The 15,282-nt window shown below is 44.8% G+C and overlaps 1 protein-coding gene across 12 annotated transcripts in view; it reads right to left on the bottom strand.

Moving 5' to 3' along the window:
* SLC22A23 (solute carrier family 22 member 23) overlaps nt 1-15,282 on the bottom strand; it is a 185,301-nt gene that overhangs the window by 145,439 nt on the left and 24,580 nt on the right. For 9 of the 12 annotated variants that reach the window (XM_037727455.1, XM_037727456.1, XM_017497460.2 and 6 more), the window contains exon 2: nt 1,195-1,298. The exons of the other annotated variants lie outside the window; for them this stretch is intronic. In XM_037727455.1, the coding sequence (XP_037583383.1) occupies nt 1,195-1,298 (104 nt within the window). The remainder of the gene's footprint in view (nt 1-1,194; nt 1,299-15,282) is intronic. 12 annotated transcript variants of the gene reach the window in all.

Here is a 15,282-nt window from a genome sequence, read left to right as displayed (position 1 = left end):
CTCCTGCCTCAGCCTCCTGAGTAGCTGGGATTACAGGCACGCGCCACCATGCCCAGCTGATTTTCTGTATTTTTTTAGTAGAGATGGGGTTTCACCATGTTGACCAAGATGGTCTCGATCTCTTGACCTCGTGATCCACCCGACTTGGCCTTCCAAAGTGCTGGGATTACTGGCTTGAGCCACCGTGCCCGGCTCCACAGAATGTCTTAAATAAAAGCATGGCAGCACCCTGGTGGAGGGGCAGGCTCTGGGGCCACGTGGCTGAGGTTCAAGTCCTGGCTCTCCAGCTTAAAGCTGGGTGAATTTGGGGATTTTACTTACACTTCTGTGCTTTTTCAACTGTAAAACACAGGTAATAATAGCGCCTCCTATTGGGGTGTTGTAAGGAGATGTCAATGTACGGAACTACTTGGCACAGTGCCTGCTACACAGTAATCTTTCAGCAAGTGCCACCTGCTAATGGTATCATTATTATTCATGTCTCTGCTACCACCTTTCCCTGCAGACCTCTGTCCTACCAACCTCATCCCTTCATCCTGAACTACAAAGGTGCTTTGCCCCAGACACCCGCACTTCCTCTCCTACCCACACACAAAGCGTATGCATTCTCACCTCTGGCCACCACCTCCTCTGCCCTCAGAGCCCATCTGTATTACCCAAATGCTCTTTATCTCTCAAGACGCAGCTCCCCACAGACCCTGCGGAGGCATCTCCTGGCCAAGCCAAGGACTCTCCCTCTCTAAAGATCTACGTGACGTTCAGAGGTGCTCATCAGCACTGCCTTCCTCATTTGCTCACATGGGGGAAGGGTCTCTAGCTCCCCCTTCCCCTATCTTTTAATGCATATTCTGTATTCACCCCTTAGTGCCCAGCCCCTGGAGCCCTGCACATAAGTCTTCAAGCTCTTTCTCAAGGAACATCAAAGGTTAGAAGTAGATGGGGCTGCAGGCTAGTTCTGCTAGATTCTAGCAGCTAGAGAATTTCTTTGAATTTAAATTCACACTTCCAAATGATCTGCTATGTGCATGGGCCATTTCTCTGAGCTCTGCATTCTCCATGTGGCACCTTTGGCCTTCTGCTCTGGCACTGGGAAAAGACTCAGTCACGGTAAGCTAACACTGACCACTTTTCTTTAGCCCGCAGAGGCGTGCTGTGGCTTCCAAAGGTTCGTGCGGCAGGCACGTTGGTACTCACCAGTCAGCAATGCATCCAGTTATTAGGTAGCCAAAGATTAATCCAACCAGTAAGGAGAACTTAGCGATATGGACCTTCCAGGCATTATCACACACAAGATCCCACTAGAGAGGGGCAAATAGAAAATAAATCAGAGAGAAACATACACAGAGCTAGTCGTACTCAATTTTAAGGGCAATACAACAACCCTGTAAGGACCGCAGCACCATTGCCAGTACCATGCCGCGTACGCCATTCAGAGTCTCCTCCACATTTTTGAAAATCCAATGAGACATATAATGTGCCCACAAAAGGAAATGTAACATTTCCGTCTGGGACAGATTATAAGTCTGCAAAGGATGATGCAGGAAGTCTGGGGATGTGTGTTCTTCTGTCCCAACCACCACGAGAAATGTAAACTGAGGCAAAGCAGGACAGCAAGGGAGACCAGGCATCCCTGAGGACCAGTGATCCCTCCCTGAAGAGCTGCTCCGAGGGCCCAGGGGCTGGGAGACCCTGACAACTTTCTGCATGGGTAGATGATGTGGGGAGGTTAAAAGTTACTTTCGAATTTTCATCCCAAAAAACTCCCAAAACTTTTCAAGGAGCCTTAAAAATAAAGGTGAGAGTTAGTAGTGAATAGCGAAATATGGACTTTAACTAAACATTATTTTGCCCTTGGAAATGTCCCTTGTGTTTTCCTGTGTTCCCCTCTAAAGCCATCTCCTCTACTTGGAAAGAAAACCGGTCAATTAGTAAACACAACATTCAGACTATTGGATTATTTAACAAGAAAAATACAATCTTCTCATTTTTCTTTTCTCCACTTGCAGAGTCAAGAGAGAAACCCCTGTTTGTTCCCTCTAAGTGATGTGTGCCCAAGTGTGTGGACTCAAATCCACACGCAGCTTGCATCCGGGCCAGAGGGGCAAATAAATAAGCAGGGTCCTTGCTGGCCAGGCCGCGGAGACAGCAGAGCGGGGGTCTAGATGTCCTGTTTCTGCTGCAAAGAAGCGGCCAAAGCTTCCAGTTCTGGACTCTCAACTCTAGGTCAGTGAAGACAGAGAATGGGGTGGTACAGGGAAGCAGCTGAAGAAATGCATGCCAATGCATTTGAGAATGCCACAGCTGGAGGTGTTCTGGGAGCAGAGGCAGGATTGGAGCAGGTGGGGCATATGGAAGGGGGTGGGGCATGCAGAAGTGAGTGGGCTGACCCTGATCCTAGCTCTGTCTTCTTAGGTGTCTCCCCTGGCCCCTTGTCTCTATGCTACCAGACTGCAGCAAAGGATGGATCCTTAGAGGGCACTGTAAAGGCACTGAGGTCCTCCTACCCCATGTTCCCAAACTTCCAGAGCCTTATTGAGGCCCCTGAGGTCCCAGCTGTGATTCTCAGCTTCAGTGAAATTCAGGAAAAGCCAAGCTCCGTGTCAGTGGATGCGGGGAACAGCACCTGGCTGGGATAAGTAGGAAGGCACTGCCTGTCACACCGGTCTCCACTTCTGCCCTGGACTCCCTGGGACACACACACACACTGGCTCACCGACGCCCCCAAGGCAGGTATGGCTTTCCAGAGACCTGAGGAGGGTGACTTCTTTTTCTACCCTGTCTGCTTCGGGAGTCATCTGCAACGCCAGGCCCAGGAAGAAAGAGAATGTGGAATGTAAGCACAGACTACACAAGGGCCTCGTCGATAAGAGACGGCTTGGAATTTACTGTTGTCAGGGTTTATTCATGAATTTGGGGAGCCGGGCACTGCTGGTTGCACAGATTCTGGTTTTTTTTTTTTTTTTGAGACAGAGTCTCACTCTGTTGCCAGGTGCCAGGCTGGAGTGCAGTGGCGTAATCTTGGCTCACTGTAACTTCTGCCTTCAGGGTTCAAGCAATTCTCCTGTCTCAGCCTCCCAAGTAGCCAGGATTACAGGCACATGCCACACGCCCAGCTAATTTTTGTATTTTTAGTAGAGACAGGGTTTCACCATGTTGGCCAGGATGGTCTCAATCTCTTGACCTTGTGATCCTCCCGCCTCAGCCTCCCAAAGTGCTGGGATTACAGGAGTGAGCCACCGCGTCTGGCCCAGATTCTTATTAAGAATTCAGAACTCCTTCCAGGGTTAATGTCCTTCCATGATTGCTCCAGTGGTCCTCAAACTGCAGTCTAGGGACCAGCAGCATCAGCACCACCTGGGGACTAGTTAGAAAAGGCAAGTTCTTGGGCCCCGTCCTGGGCCCACTGAATGAAAGCTCCTGCAGGTAAGCACAGCACTGTGGCTCAGCAAGCCTGCCCAGTGATTCTGAGAACTACTGGCCAATGCTGCCCTGCCATTTCGAAGGCAATGAATGAGCTTCACTGTCCTGGGCTGGGGTTCAAACAACTCCCAAGAGCAGGGAGAAGCTAAAACGCTGTGGGAACCATGCACAAGACTCCTGGCTGCTGCTCTGTCCTGCAAACGCCGGGTTGTACAGCTAGGTGATGAGTTAAGTGGGTTTTTGGAGGCAAGCCTGGAAAACCAACATTCACATATGTGCTGTTTCTAGGAAAAAATGTATTTTCGATAATAAAAACCTTCCACCATGCAACCTATTTCTAACTTCAGGAATGCAGGTTTTGCCTTAAAATGTGAGTTACAGCTTCATAACCCACAGTGTGTGCACATTCTGTTTTCCCAGCTTGGTTTATACGCTCTGGGAGAGGAGGTGCTTACATGGAACTACTCATGTCCCAGTTGCACCATGCCTGCAGCAGCCTCAGCCAGACACAATCTTGGCAGGAGAGGAACATGTCCCGACCCCAGGTTGCTGCCAGGGAGAAGGGCACCAGCTGCTGTCTCAATGGCAGGGAGTCATCTGAAATGCTTTCATGTCTCTACCAAGACTTCCCATTGATGAGTTTACTTGAGGTTAAAGGATGCAAATGAGTACATTATGCTTCTATGAGATGGCCAGGAGGCAGAAGATATTTTAATAAAGCATTCAGGGGACTGAAGGAAATTGCCAATACTGTTGTGAGTTCAGCCACCTGAGCAATGGGCAGATCTGGCCTGGGGCAGCCATGACCGCATTAAGGTGCTAGCCAATAAGATGCTCAGTGGTCAGCCCTATCAATTAACAGTGCCACAGTGGAAAATGAACACAGTGGAGGGAGACTGAGCCAATCACACGGCTAGTAGGGAGAGGAAGCCTGGTTAGAAGTATTGACGGCTCCACAGTTCCTAACCTGTGGGCTTCCCCCTGGGATGTGGGGGTTGGGGGGGCAGGAAACCCAGGGCAAGGCAGACACCTGCTGCCTTAAACCCTCCTCAATTAGGCAGAAGAACAGACAGCATATCTGAAGCAACAAGTAAACCAACTGGATTCCCAGGCCCAGCAAATTTACCATGATAAGGGTTATTCATGCCTGGGGATCCGCCTGGAACACCACCCCTGCCATCCTGGAGGCGCTGCCGTTTAGCAGGGTGGGGTGGGGCTGGGGAACCCACGCCGCCAACGCCCTTGTTTGACTTCTACTTCTGGTATCGACAAAAATGTATCATGAAAAGAAAGTATGTTCAGATACAGTATAATCTCCTAAAGAATTTCAGAAGTATGAGGAAACTTTGAGGTCACCTGGCTCTTGAAATTTATTCACATTGCTCTAGGTGAGATATGGCAACTGGTCATGTCACTGACCATTTGGGTAAGCAATGTTTAAAGTAATTTATAATTTTTCAGATTCAAAAAATATCTAACAGGAGTAATGTTCTAAAAAGTACAAAACCAGAACTTAATGTAATGGGCTTTATATCTGACATTACTCTTGTCGCCTTTCTCCCCATCAAGTCAATCACCAATTCCTGCAGGTTCTACCTTTCAGACATATCCCAAACATACCATTCATGCTCCATTGTCCCCACAGACACCCCGATTTATAGGGATGGGGTAGGCGCTGACTCATGCGATTCCAGTCTCCTTCTGGGGTGTGATCCTGGAACCAGTGGTTGGGACAGTGACTTCCTAAGTCTTCAGCCTCCTAACAGAAGCACAGTTCCCTGGACAGGCTGGCTCTGCAGAGCTGTGCCAGGAATCCTTCTGGAGGCCCACTTTACAGTTGATCTGCAACTCAGTAAGCGCTATTCCCTGTATTCAATCCCTATCTCCTGAAATACCAGAGTGGCTTCTGTGATTTGCAAATCGAAACTGTTCTCTGGTCACATTTCCTTGGGATGGAATTTGCAGGAGGTAAGCAGATAAGATGAGGCCCATTCACCATCCTCCCTCTCCCGAACTAATACAAAAGTCTCCTTGAGCTCCAGCCACCCTTAAATCCATTCCCGAGAGAACAATGGAAAGAATCCTTTAATTAAGCTTGTTAACACCTCATCGCAGGTTTAACAAGATCATAAAAGTACTGAAGTCAGGGTCCCATTTCATAATCTTAGGCTTGCTTTGTCGTTTTTCCAAGACCAGGGACATTCATGATGATGCCATGTGACGCTTCTGAGCCATCACCAAGTGGTGAGACAAAGGACTCCAGAGTGTGTCTATGCTTTATACACATTAGTTGCTATGTGTTCTGGCAAAATAAGAAGAAAAAAAGTAGAGTTATAGAAAATCTGGTAGACTGTTTATACTTTAAGGATAAGCTAAAGAAAATACCATTGATGTTATTTTGAGGCTGGGTGTGTGGTGGCTCAGGTCTGTAATCCCAGAATTTTGGGAGGCCAAGGCCGGTGGATCATGAGGTCAGGAGTTCAAAACAAGCCTGGCTAAGACAGTGAAACCCCGTCTCTACTAAAAATACAAAAATCAGCTAGGGATGGTGGTGGGCACTCAGGATGCTGAGGCAGAGGACTGCTTGAACCTGGGACTCAAAGGCTGCAGTGAGCCGAGATCGTGCCACTGCACTCCAGCGTTGGCAACAGAGAGAGACTCCATCTCACACACACAAAAAACAAAAACAAAAACTATATATATATACGTGTGTATATATATAAAACTATAGTTATATATATATATATAATTTTGAAAGGAATCATTGAATTGCTTGATTTGCAAGAGTGGAGAAATATTCATCAAGGAAACTCACGAAATTTCTAAAGAAGATGAAAAATAAATGGGAGATAAGGAACAATCTTATTTTCAACAGTAATGAATTCAATGATAAAATGTAAAACAAGAACATAAAAAATTAGAAGCGAATAGATTGCCTCTTTAATTTTGAAATGAAGATGAAATCTCTAAAGAGAAAAACTCAGGGGGAAAAGCTACCTAAGGAAACAACTGGTAGATTTTGTAACTGTTTAACCACTACTACTTTACTATTAATTTTAATTATTATTTAAAATATTGATGCATCAAAAATACCATAAGCAAAATCGTAAAGACCTAAATTTGTAATATATACTCATTTACATATCAATATACACCAACAGTGCAACCAGAAATTGAGTAAGCTCCCAGATGATTAACCAATATGAAACACAAATAGTTAAACACTGGGAAATGTTTGATTTCACTAATGAAAATGAAGACGGCCCAGTGTGGTGGCCTACACCTGTAATCCCAGTGCTTTTGGAGGCCAAGTAGGGACGATCACTTGCAGTCAGGAGTTCTAGACCAGCCTGGCCAATATGGTGAAACCCTGTCTGTACTAAAAATACAAAGATTAGCTGGGTGTGGTGGTGTGTGCCTGTAATCCCAGCTACTCTGGGGACTGAGGCAGGAGAATCGCTTGAACTTGGAAGACAGAAGCTGCAGTGAGCCAAGACTGCACCACTGCACTCCAACCTGGGTGACAGAGTGAGACTCTGTCTCAAAAAAAAAAAAAAAAAAAAAAGGAAAAGAAAAGAAAATCAAGACAATGTTTTGTTTTTCAAAAGAAAATTTAAAAAAAATTTCTAAAGATGCAGGAGAAACAAAGTGGGACCCACCGTACACAGATCATAAACCAGGTGCTGTTTTTCTGGAAGACAATATGGCAACACGCAGCACATTACTTGAAACGGCGTCCACTCTTCATCCCAGCAATTCACTTTCCTGGAACTTTATCTCAAGTAAAGTATCAGAGACACCCACAGAGAAAATCCCTATGCAATGATTTTCACTGTTTGTAACTTATAAGAGCAAAAGTTGAAAACCTGACTAAATGTCAGTGGTACCATACAGCCATTAAAAATTTCACTTTTGAAAATGAATGATCGAGGAAAATGCTTATGGTATAATCGTGTGGCAAAGCCTCAGAACAGAAAAGCAGTGACTAGAAGAGATGTTTGTATATGCAGGAAAAGTTAAAAGATATTCCAATATATTTTAAAGTGATTATCTCTAAAGAGTAGAAATAAGACTGAGTTTTACTTCCAACTTTACACTTTTCTTGACTTTTCCAAACTTTCTATGATGAATCTATAACCCTCAGATGACAGAAAAAAATGTAAGGAAAAATAATGTAAACTCCCACAGTGGTAGTGATGGTGGTGAGGCAAAGACAAAATCATTAAAAAACAAACCAACAAAGGAAAAACCCTTTCACCTCCTCAGAAATACGTACTTTAAGACAATCCTGTAAATCAGGCCTAGAGGAAGCTTATTTTGAAAGTGGCTTGGAACAAACCATGTCTTCACAGCCTGAGGGTTATGCAAGTTAATGCTCATTGACCAAAGCGAAAAGTGTTTTTTAGGGAAGTGAATGAAAATTTTTCCCCAAGTTTCATCTTTTGTAGTGGAGATCCCCATCTGAACTTGTTCTATCAGCAAACCACGAGGGTTTTACCAGTCACTGTGCACACTGTCCTAAGGCTGAGCAGCATCAGTTGAGATAAAAGAAAATATTTCTGTTCAGCCCCACAAAGAGGATATTACCGCTTAAAACTTCAAAAGCTTAAGTGAAACAAAGTTCCTGTCTGGGTCGCAGGAATTTAGAGAAATGTAGGGTCAGCATTTTCCCCCCTAAAATAGAATTTCAGCAGCCTCTCATGAACCAGTGTTTTCTATACCATGGATGTGCTGTGCTCTGCACTTCTTAACTGCAGACAATAGAAATGACAAGAACACACACATACAGAGTCCACCCTGGAAGATGAGTCACAGACGGACAAAAGAAACACCCTCCACAAGCCAGGCTGATGAAGCATATTAGCTACAATTAGTTTCTCAACATTTAGGCAGCCTATGCTACCTAACCGTGGTTTTCACATTGTTAATCTAACAGTAGACAGATTTTTTTCCCCTAAAAGATTCCATCACAACTCAGGATACACCGCATGACTTGAAAACCTCAAATTACTCTCTGTTTTTTGCCTCTAAGCTCATCCTCCGATTTTAGGAGGTTTGCTGTCAACAGTAGCCAACACAACTGCCAATTAGAGTTGGCATCCTTGCAAGCTTCCTTGAATGACATAATGAACATCCTTGGGTACTCCGGGGGAATTTTTTCTCTTTTGAGTTTTGTTTCTCTGTTGTTTATGAATATTAATTGTTGCTCAAATCACTCCTCGCCCTTCCTTTTTTCTACCTTAGTGCTAAAATAATAACCATGGCACATTGAGGGTAACAGCAGGGAAAACTCGATTGCAAGCTTCCCTTCTAGATGGAAGAGACACCCCAACTCTAGCAGACCTGCATTCTGAGCCACTCTAAGGAAACCCACCCCAGAGCCTCGGTGTTAAAGCTGCTCACATTTCCTAAACTTCATGTAGTCCCATTTTAATGAGTAATGTAGTAATTTTAGATTCATTCAAACCCTTAGGCAATAATCTATTTTTTGTCTTTTTTTCTTCAAATGACAACTCTGCTGCCTGCTCCTCTTCTGTGGCAGTGCAGCCTTCCCAGTGGGAGAGAATAGAAACTGCTTCATTTACTGACACTGGGGCTTTCTAGGGTCTCACTGAATTTGATTATTTTTGAAGGGCTAGAGATGCAGAACTTGAGAAACAGAAAAATTACCACCTGAACACATCCTCAGGTGTGTAGGATTATCTCTGAGGAAAAAGAACAATGAGTCACTTTTCTTTGTTTCTTTTACTTTTTCTTGAAGGAAAGAAGGAGGTGTATCATTCTGAGCAGAGGTCTTCGTTATTGAATGCTCTTATTCTTTCGGTACAGTACCCGGGTGGCATTTGGGAAAGCTGAATAGATACCCACAAGGCAGCGGAGACAACTGATAAGCAATGCCCTTTTAGCTACTCAAACCTTGAAGAGTCTTTCCTGATTCTGCAATGTATATTTTACGAATGGCCCTCATCAACTACCTCTAAGAAAGGAAATGAAGAGCAAGCTCTGTAAGTTAAAAAGGAAGGAAGGAAGGAGAGGGGAGACATGCAGGGAGGGAGGGAGGGAGGAACCCCACAGAGCCCTGAGCATCAAGAGGCAGCAGCTATGAATGCCCTGTAAGAAGTCAGCACACGGGTTTCTAGCACACTCATTTATATGATATAACCTCAAGTCTGTTAACTTGAGAAATTCAAAAGTTGCTTCAAGTGTTACTGGAGGATATTTTCTAGTATAACACAGTGTGTGAACAGAGCTGGACTGTAGCATTAAAATTTAAGATATCCCCATCAATTCTGGAAGAGAGCCAGGTGTGGGGAGCTTCTGCTGAGAGCATCAGGGGATCCTTGAAATGAGAAGACTAAGGATCCAGGTGGTCCATCCTGAAGGGAACTTGGAGGGTGAAGGAAAGTTATCTTCCACTTGCTGAAAACAAACGCCTCAGTGGCTTCCCACAGCTGCAGGCTATGGCCTTGTTGTAACAGGACCCTGTTACCTTCCCTTTATGGCCAGAGTCACCTGTCACCTTTTATTCTCCCCATTTGCAAACTGGCTGCCCCCGCCTACCTCTCTCATCACCACCTTCTGCTCCAACCCCTGCCATGACCCAGCCTTGCTGAAGTGCTCCCCAGCTCCCCAGAGCCTCCATGCCTTTGGCCCACGTTGCTCTTCTGAGCCCCACGCCCACAACACCCTCATTCTCCCACTCCAGCTTTTCTGGCTTGATGTCTGCTTTAAAGGACAAGCCTCGCCACAGCCAAATTTATTTAACATTGTGTATTACCTGCCGGTCAAAGTATGGCCGACTTTCTGTACTGCATGCATTTTTTTTCTTTCAAGGAACACATTACTTTTGTAAGGACACAACCAAGTGAAAAGGGAAAGGGGTACAAATTACGAATATCCAAATGAAAGTGCGTCCGTATTTCTACCAAGTTTAATAAATTCCACTGAGAGGTATGCTCTCCCAAAGTCAGATCAGGAGCCTCATTTCTGCGCCTCTGAAGCATCCTGTACTCATGATAAACATACAGACCGTTTACTACAATATATCATAATTACCTGTTTACAAGTCTTTCGTCCACTAGATTAGGGGGTGGTAATCTGTAGCCCACAGGCCAAACACAGCCCTGTCTGTGTTTGTAAATAAAGTTTTATTGGCTCCTTCATTCATATATTCATTTGCAGCTGATTCTGCACTGCAGCAGCAGAGTTAAACAACTGAAACAGAGCCCACATGGCCTGTAAAGTCAAAAATATTTACCGTATGCCCCTTTTTAGAAAAACTTTGCTGACTCCTGTGCTAGACTACAAATTCCTTGAAGAAAGGGACCATGTCTTATTCCTTTACACCTAAGCGAATGCTCAGAATGAGGGAGGGGCAAAGTGATAATGTCAGGTAGGAATGACCCTCCCAGAAGTCAGAATGTTCTTATGTTCACCTGTGTTCACTGTGCCCTGCTATTTATCTTCTTAATCCTTGTGCTGTGATTATTTTTTCAAGTATTTAATTTAAATAATTAATATATAATTATTATACCAAATTTATACAGGCAATATAGTTTTTAAATGTTTCTGCCAAACTTTTCTCTATTGGTAATTTTCCTCCAGGGAAAGATATTTCTAGTTTTATTATACAAGCCAATATAAAATGGGGTATATGGGGAATTTATTTAAAACAATGAATAACTCTCTCTTAATAGAACAAATCTACGACATTAAATTAAGCATTGTTCTAGGCAAAGAAAGGAGGCTAAGAGGAGTGAAGTGTCTATCCTGTGCTAGGGGCTCTGCCAGCTGCTTTGACCGAGCACCCTGACAGCACGACAGGCCTATCACATGGCCATTATTACCAGTGTATCCATTTCACAGATGAAGAAACTGAGGCTGAGAGGTGAAGCTAGTCCAAGATCAAGTGGCTCTTACATAAATTATAAATCTGTATCTGATGGAAACTCAGGTTCTTTCCCCCGTAAACTCACAAAAACGACCCTAGCTCATACAAATAAAAACAATTATCTGGTTTATATTAACTTGCTATAGGTTATAGCATTTGTCTTGACAAATGTTAAACACATTTCATTTGCATATGGAAGCGAAGTGGCATACTGAAAACAGGCAGGCTTTGCGTGACTAAACAGTGATTTGTAAAGGGTCTGTGAACAGCAGGTATTTGATACATGGTGGCTGTTTAAAATACTAACATCACAGCATCGTTTTAAAATAGAATTTTTAGTACCAAAATGCTGATAAAACTTATGATCAACTTCCTATTTTAAAATTGGGGAAACTGAATGAGAGGTGAAGTGACTTGTTCAGAATAAAAAATGCTTGTAGCCAAGCCAGACTTGAGCAGAGCCCAGGTTTCCTTGGGCTCAGTTGCTCCGTACCAGGCTGCCGTGGAAAATGTAGTTTCAGACAGGGTGACCTGATACACAGGGAAGCATGACTGTCCCAACAAATTTCACAAGTCAATTACTGCCAAGCCAGGAGAGCTGCTGTCGGTCAGTGTAGTGTACTACCTTCATTCTAGTGCAAGACTCTTACAACAGGAAGGATTCAGAAAAAAAAAAAAAATTAACTCAACATTTTAATTGAGACCTTACTCTTAGGCTTCCTGCCAAATACTTACCTTTTGGGTAACATATTAATCAGAGTACCAGTTTTTCTCCTGTTTTAACACAGGTCTAACCATCTCAAAAAGGATATAATGTCTTTTTTTTTTTTTTTTTGCTTTGTCTAGCTCAAACTGGAAGCCGGTATAACTGTGGATCTAAATGATCACCTCTTCCATGAAAACAGCTAACACCCACCTGCTTCAAAAGGTGCACAAGCCTGAGGCTGCCCTGGGCCCACTCCACATCCCAAAGTTACTCTACTGTAGTAGGTCTCAGCCACAGCAGGTCTGACGACCACAGGACAGCATACTCCTTCAAGTTGTTACCCATTTGGCCTTTGTCTTCCTGACACTTGGACTGGGTTCTGGCTTACCTTCATCTCTGAAGAAAAGCATCGCCTGGTAAGCGAGCGACTGGCCGCGTGGAATTCAGAGCCTAAAGTGGGGTCTGAGCCCAGTGTGCAAATGTGCTGTCAAGCACAGCTGGGATGCAGGCTAAGAGCTCAGATTTTGAGCCTGATAAACCCCAGTTTTATTTCTAGTTTGGCTCCGCGATCATCAGGGCAAGCTTTTTCACCTTGCAGGGGCTCAGTTTTAACATCTATGACGTAGGAGTCGCAAAACCTTCACTATAGGGTTGTTACAAGAGTCAAAAATAACATCAGGAATGCGCCTGGTGCAGTAACTGGCACAAGGTGATTATTACTCATTAATTTTGTCTGTCAGTTAAGCAGGTCCTCGGGGGCTTATGTCTGTTGGTAAGTAACATTCTGGATCTGAGAGTAATAAAACTACTTCAAAAAGGGTTTTGATTAGAGTCTGAGCCATTCATTTTAGCCTCATCCCTAACTGACCCAAATTAAGGGGTATTTTACTAGTTTTACATCCTGTCTGCATAGTCAGCACCAGAATAGAAAGTGGGCCAGGTGAGGATGGAAGCCACCCTCCAGGGAGCAGCTGTGTTCACAGCTGGGAGGTGCTGGGGTCAGGCAGGCCCAGGTCTACCCGGGGCTCTACCGTGCTTCAGGTCCTCCCACCGCCTCTCAGGACGCTGTGCCCTTCACTTTGACCTCCTCAGCAGCATCCTGGGAATAGCAACACAGCTTTGTTCCCAACACTTCCTGCAATCATTCCTTCAACATACTATTTTTCTGACCAAAAGAAAAAATATGCAGGATGGTTCTCAAAAGCTGACAACACTATTATACCCAAGAGTGTGTTTTTATTTTCTTCCTTTGAACTATTAATCTTCTAAAAACACCATGCCAAACTGGCAGCATGACAGCAGAATGTGACTGTGCAGTCTGGCTCCTGGCGACCAGCCTCCACCCTCCTGTCAGGAGAGGAAGAAGGTCGGCTGCACCCGAGATGGGGTGGGCCAGGAAGGACCTCGACCTTCCACTTCAGTGCCTCGGGCATCCTGGGGACCAGCAGACCGAGAGACAGCTCTCCAAGAGTTTCCTCCGATAGAACCTCAAAGCGTCCTTAGGCCAAAGCCAGGTTCACTACCCTGAGAACTCACCTGGGCCTGGCCAGATGCGTATGGGACAGAAAGGAGTAGAGAACACATGTCACAACTCAAACCTCAGCAAGGGGACAGAGAAAGGGAGCAGAGATCCTCTCATGCCAGGGAGGCTGCAAAGCTGCCCAAGTCACGGCCCTCACCACAGAGTCCCTGCTCAGACCTTCCTGCCCCTCCTCACCCTCCAGACTGCTCTGAGTGCTACAGTGTTTTAATACTGGTGACAGGCCTGGGATGGCCAGCTCCTGAGGAGACATCCTTCTGTTACTAGAGGAGTTGGAGTTACAGGACTTGGAGGATGTGAGCTTGCTGGGGGAACTCCAGGGATGAACGTGAGAAGGCCTTTCTGCTGTAGCACTAACTGCAATTGGTGTCTGGGGCTTCATGGGCTTGGCCTTGCAGAACAAGCCAGGGCATCTGAACTCCAACCCAGCCCTGCCAAAATAATACTCTCCATCGGCTACCAATGCAGCAGAGCAGCCTTGACAAAGCTTGCCACAGGGCAATCAAGTGGATCCATTCAGCATTCCCCAGTTCTCTCTTCCGTCTTTCTCAAAGGCAAATAGGCAGCAAAAGAGAAGGTAAAAATATATTTACAAAATTAATGATCCAATAAGGAAGCCCCTCACAACTGGATTGTCCTCTCTGTGTAGCTGCATTTGAAAGACGTACTCACTTCTAAGCCAGCAGTTGAAGAATTTTTTGAAGGTGGCATGCCTAAAAGGGCATCAGGAAGCATTAATCTAAAACAGGGAGTAACTGGTTAATTAGCGGCAACATTCACTGAAAGTTAGGCTGGTGTTTCATTTGCAGGACTTCTCAGAGCCTTTAATGTGTTAATGTGTATCATGATCCTGAAAGGGGGGCTCTGTGTAATGCATTTTTAAACGTATTTGGCCTTGGAAACCCTCTCCCTCCCTACATACTTTCAAGGGCATGTCTGGACTGCAGAATATGAGAGATGTTGCCATGTATATTTTGTTTGCCCTGCATGACCTAATGTGTCAACACAATGCAAATCATAACACATGGAAATTCTGGGATTTTAAAGGAACAGTCCTGTCACTCCTGACAATCTAACTGAAGGAAGAGAGGAGGGATATGCATGTATATCAAAGGATGTTCAAAAGAACCAGAGGAATGTTTTTCTGCCTTTAATCAGAGAAAATAAAAATAACTATTTGCCTCTGTCTTGAGAGCTTATAACTGCTAATTGGTAAGATATGGACAAACATTTAACACACGAAAGAAGTGATCTGCAAAAGGTCAACCACAACAAGAAGCAGTCAACTGTGTAAAATTCCACTTCCTTGAGAACAAATCACTGTCCTGTATGTTCCCCACCTCTCTGCAGAAGGACAATTGCTCAGTTAGCTCAAGTCCAGGGCTGATTATGAAGTATGTAGGCAATGATTTACACTATGTTATCCTTTAAAAAATAGTCAGGGCCAGGCGCAGTGGCTCATGCCTGTAATCCCAGCACTTTGGGAGGCCGAGGCAGGTGGATCACAAGGTCAAGAGATCGAGACCATCCTGGCCATGGTGGAACCCTTTCTCTACTAAAAATACAAAAAAAATTAGCTGGGCGTGGTGGCACACGCCTGTGGTCCCAGCTACTCGGGAGGCTGAGGAGGAAGAATCGCTTGAACCCAGGAGGTGGAGGTTGCAGTGAGCCGAGATTGTGCCTCTGCATTCCAGCCTGATGACAGAGCAAGACTCCATCTCAAAA

Source organism: Cebus imitator, unplaced genomic scaffold (genome assembly GCF_001604975.1).
Source record: "Cebus imitator isolate Cc_AM_T3 unplaced genomic scaffold, Cebus_imitator-1.0 Scaffold231, whole genome shotgun sequence".
NCBI classification, from domain to species: domain Eukaryota; kingdom Metazoa; phylum Chordata; class Mammalia; order Primates; family Cebidae; genus Cebus; species Cebus imitator.
The sequence above is the reverse complement of the archived record's forward strand: the minus strand, read 5'-3'. Positions and strand labels throughout refer to the sequence as shown.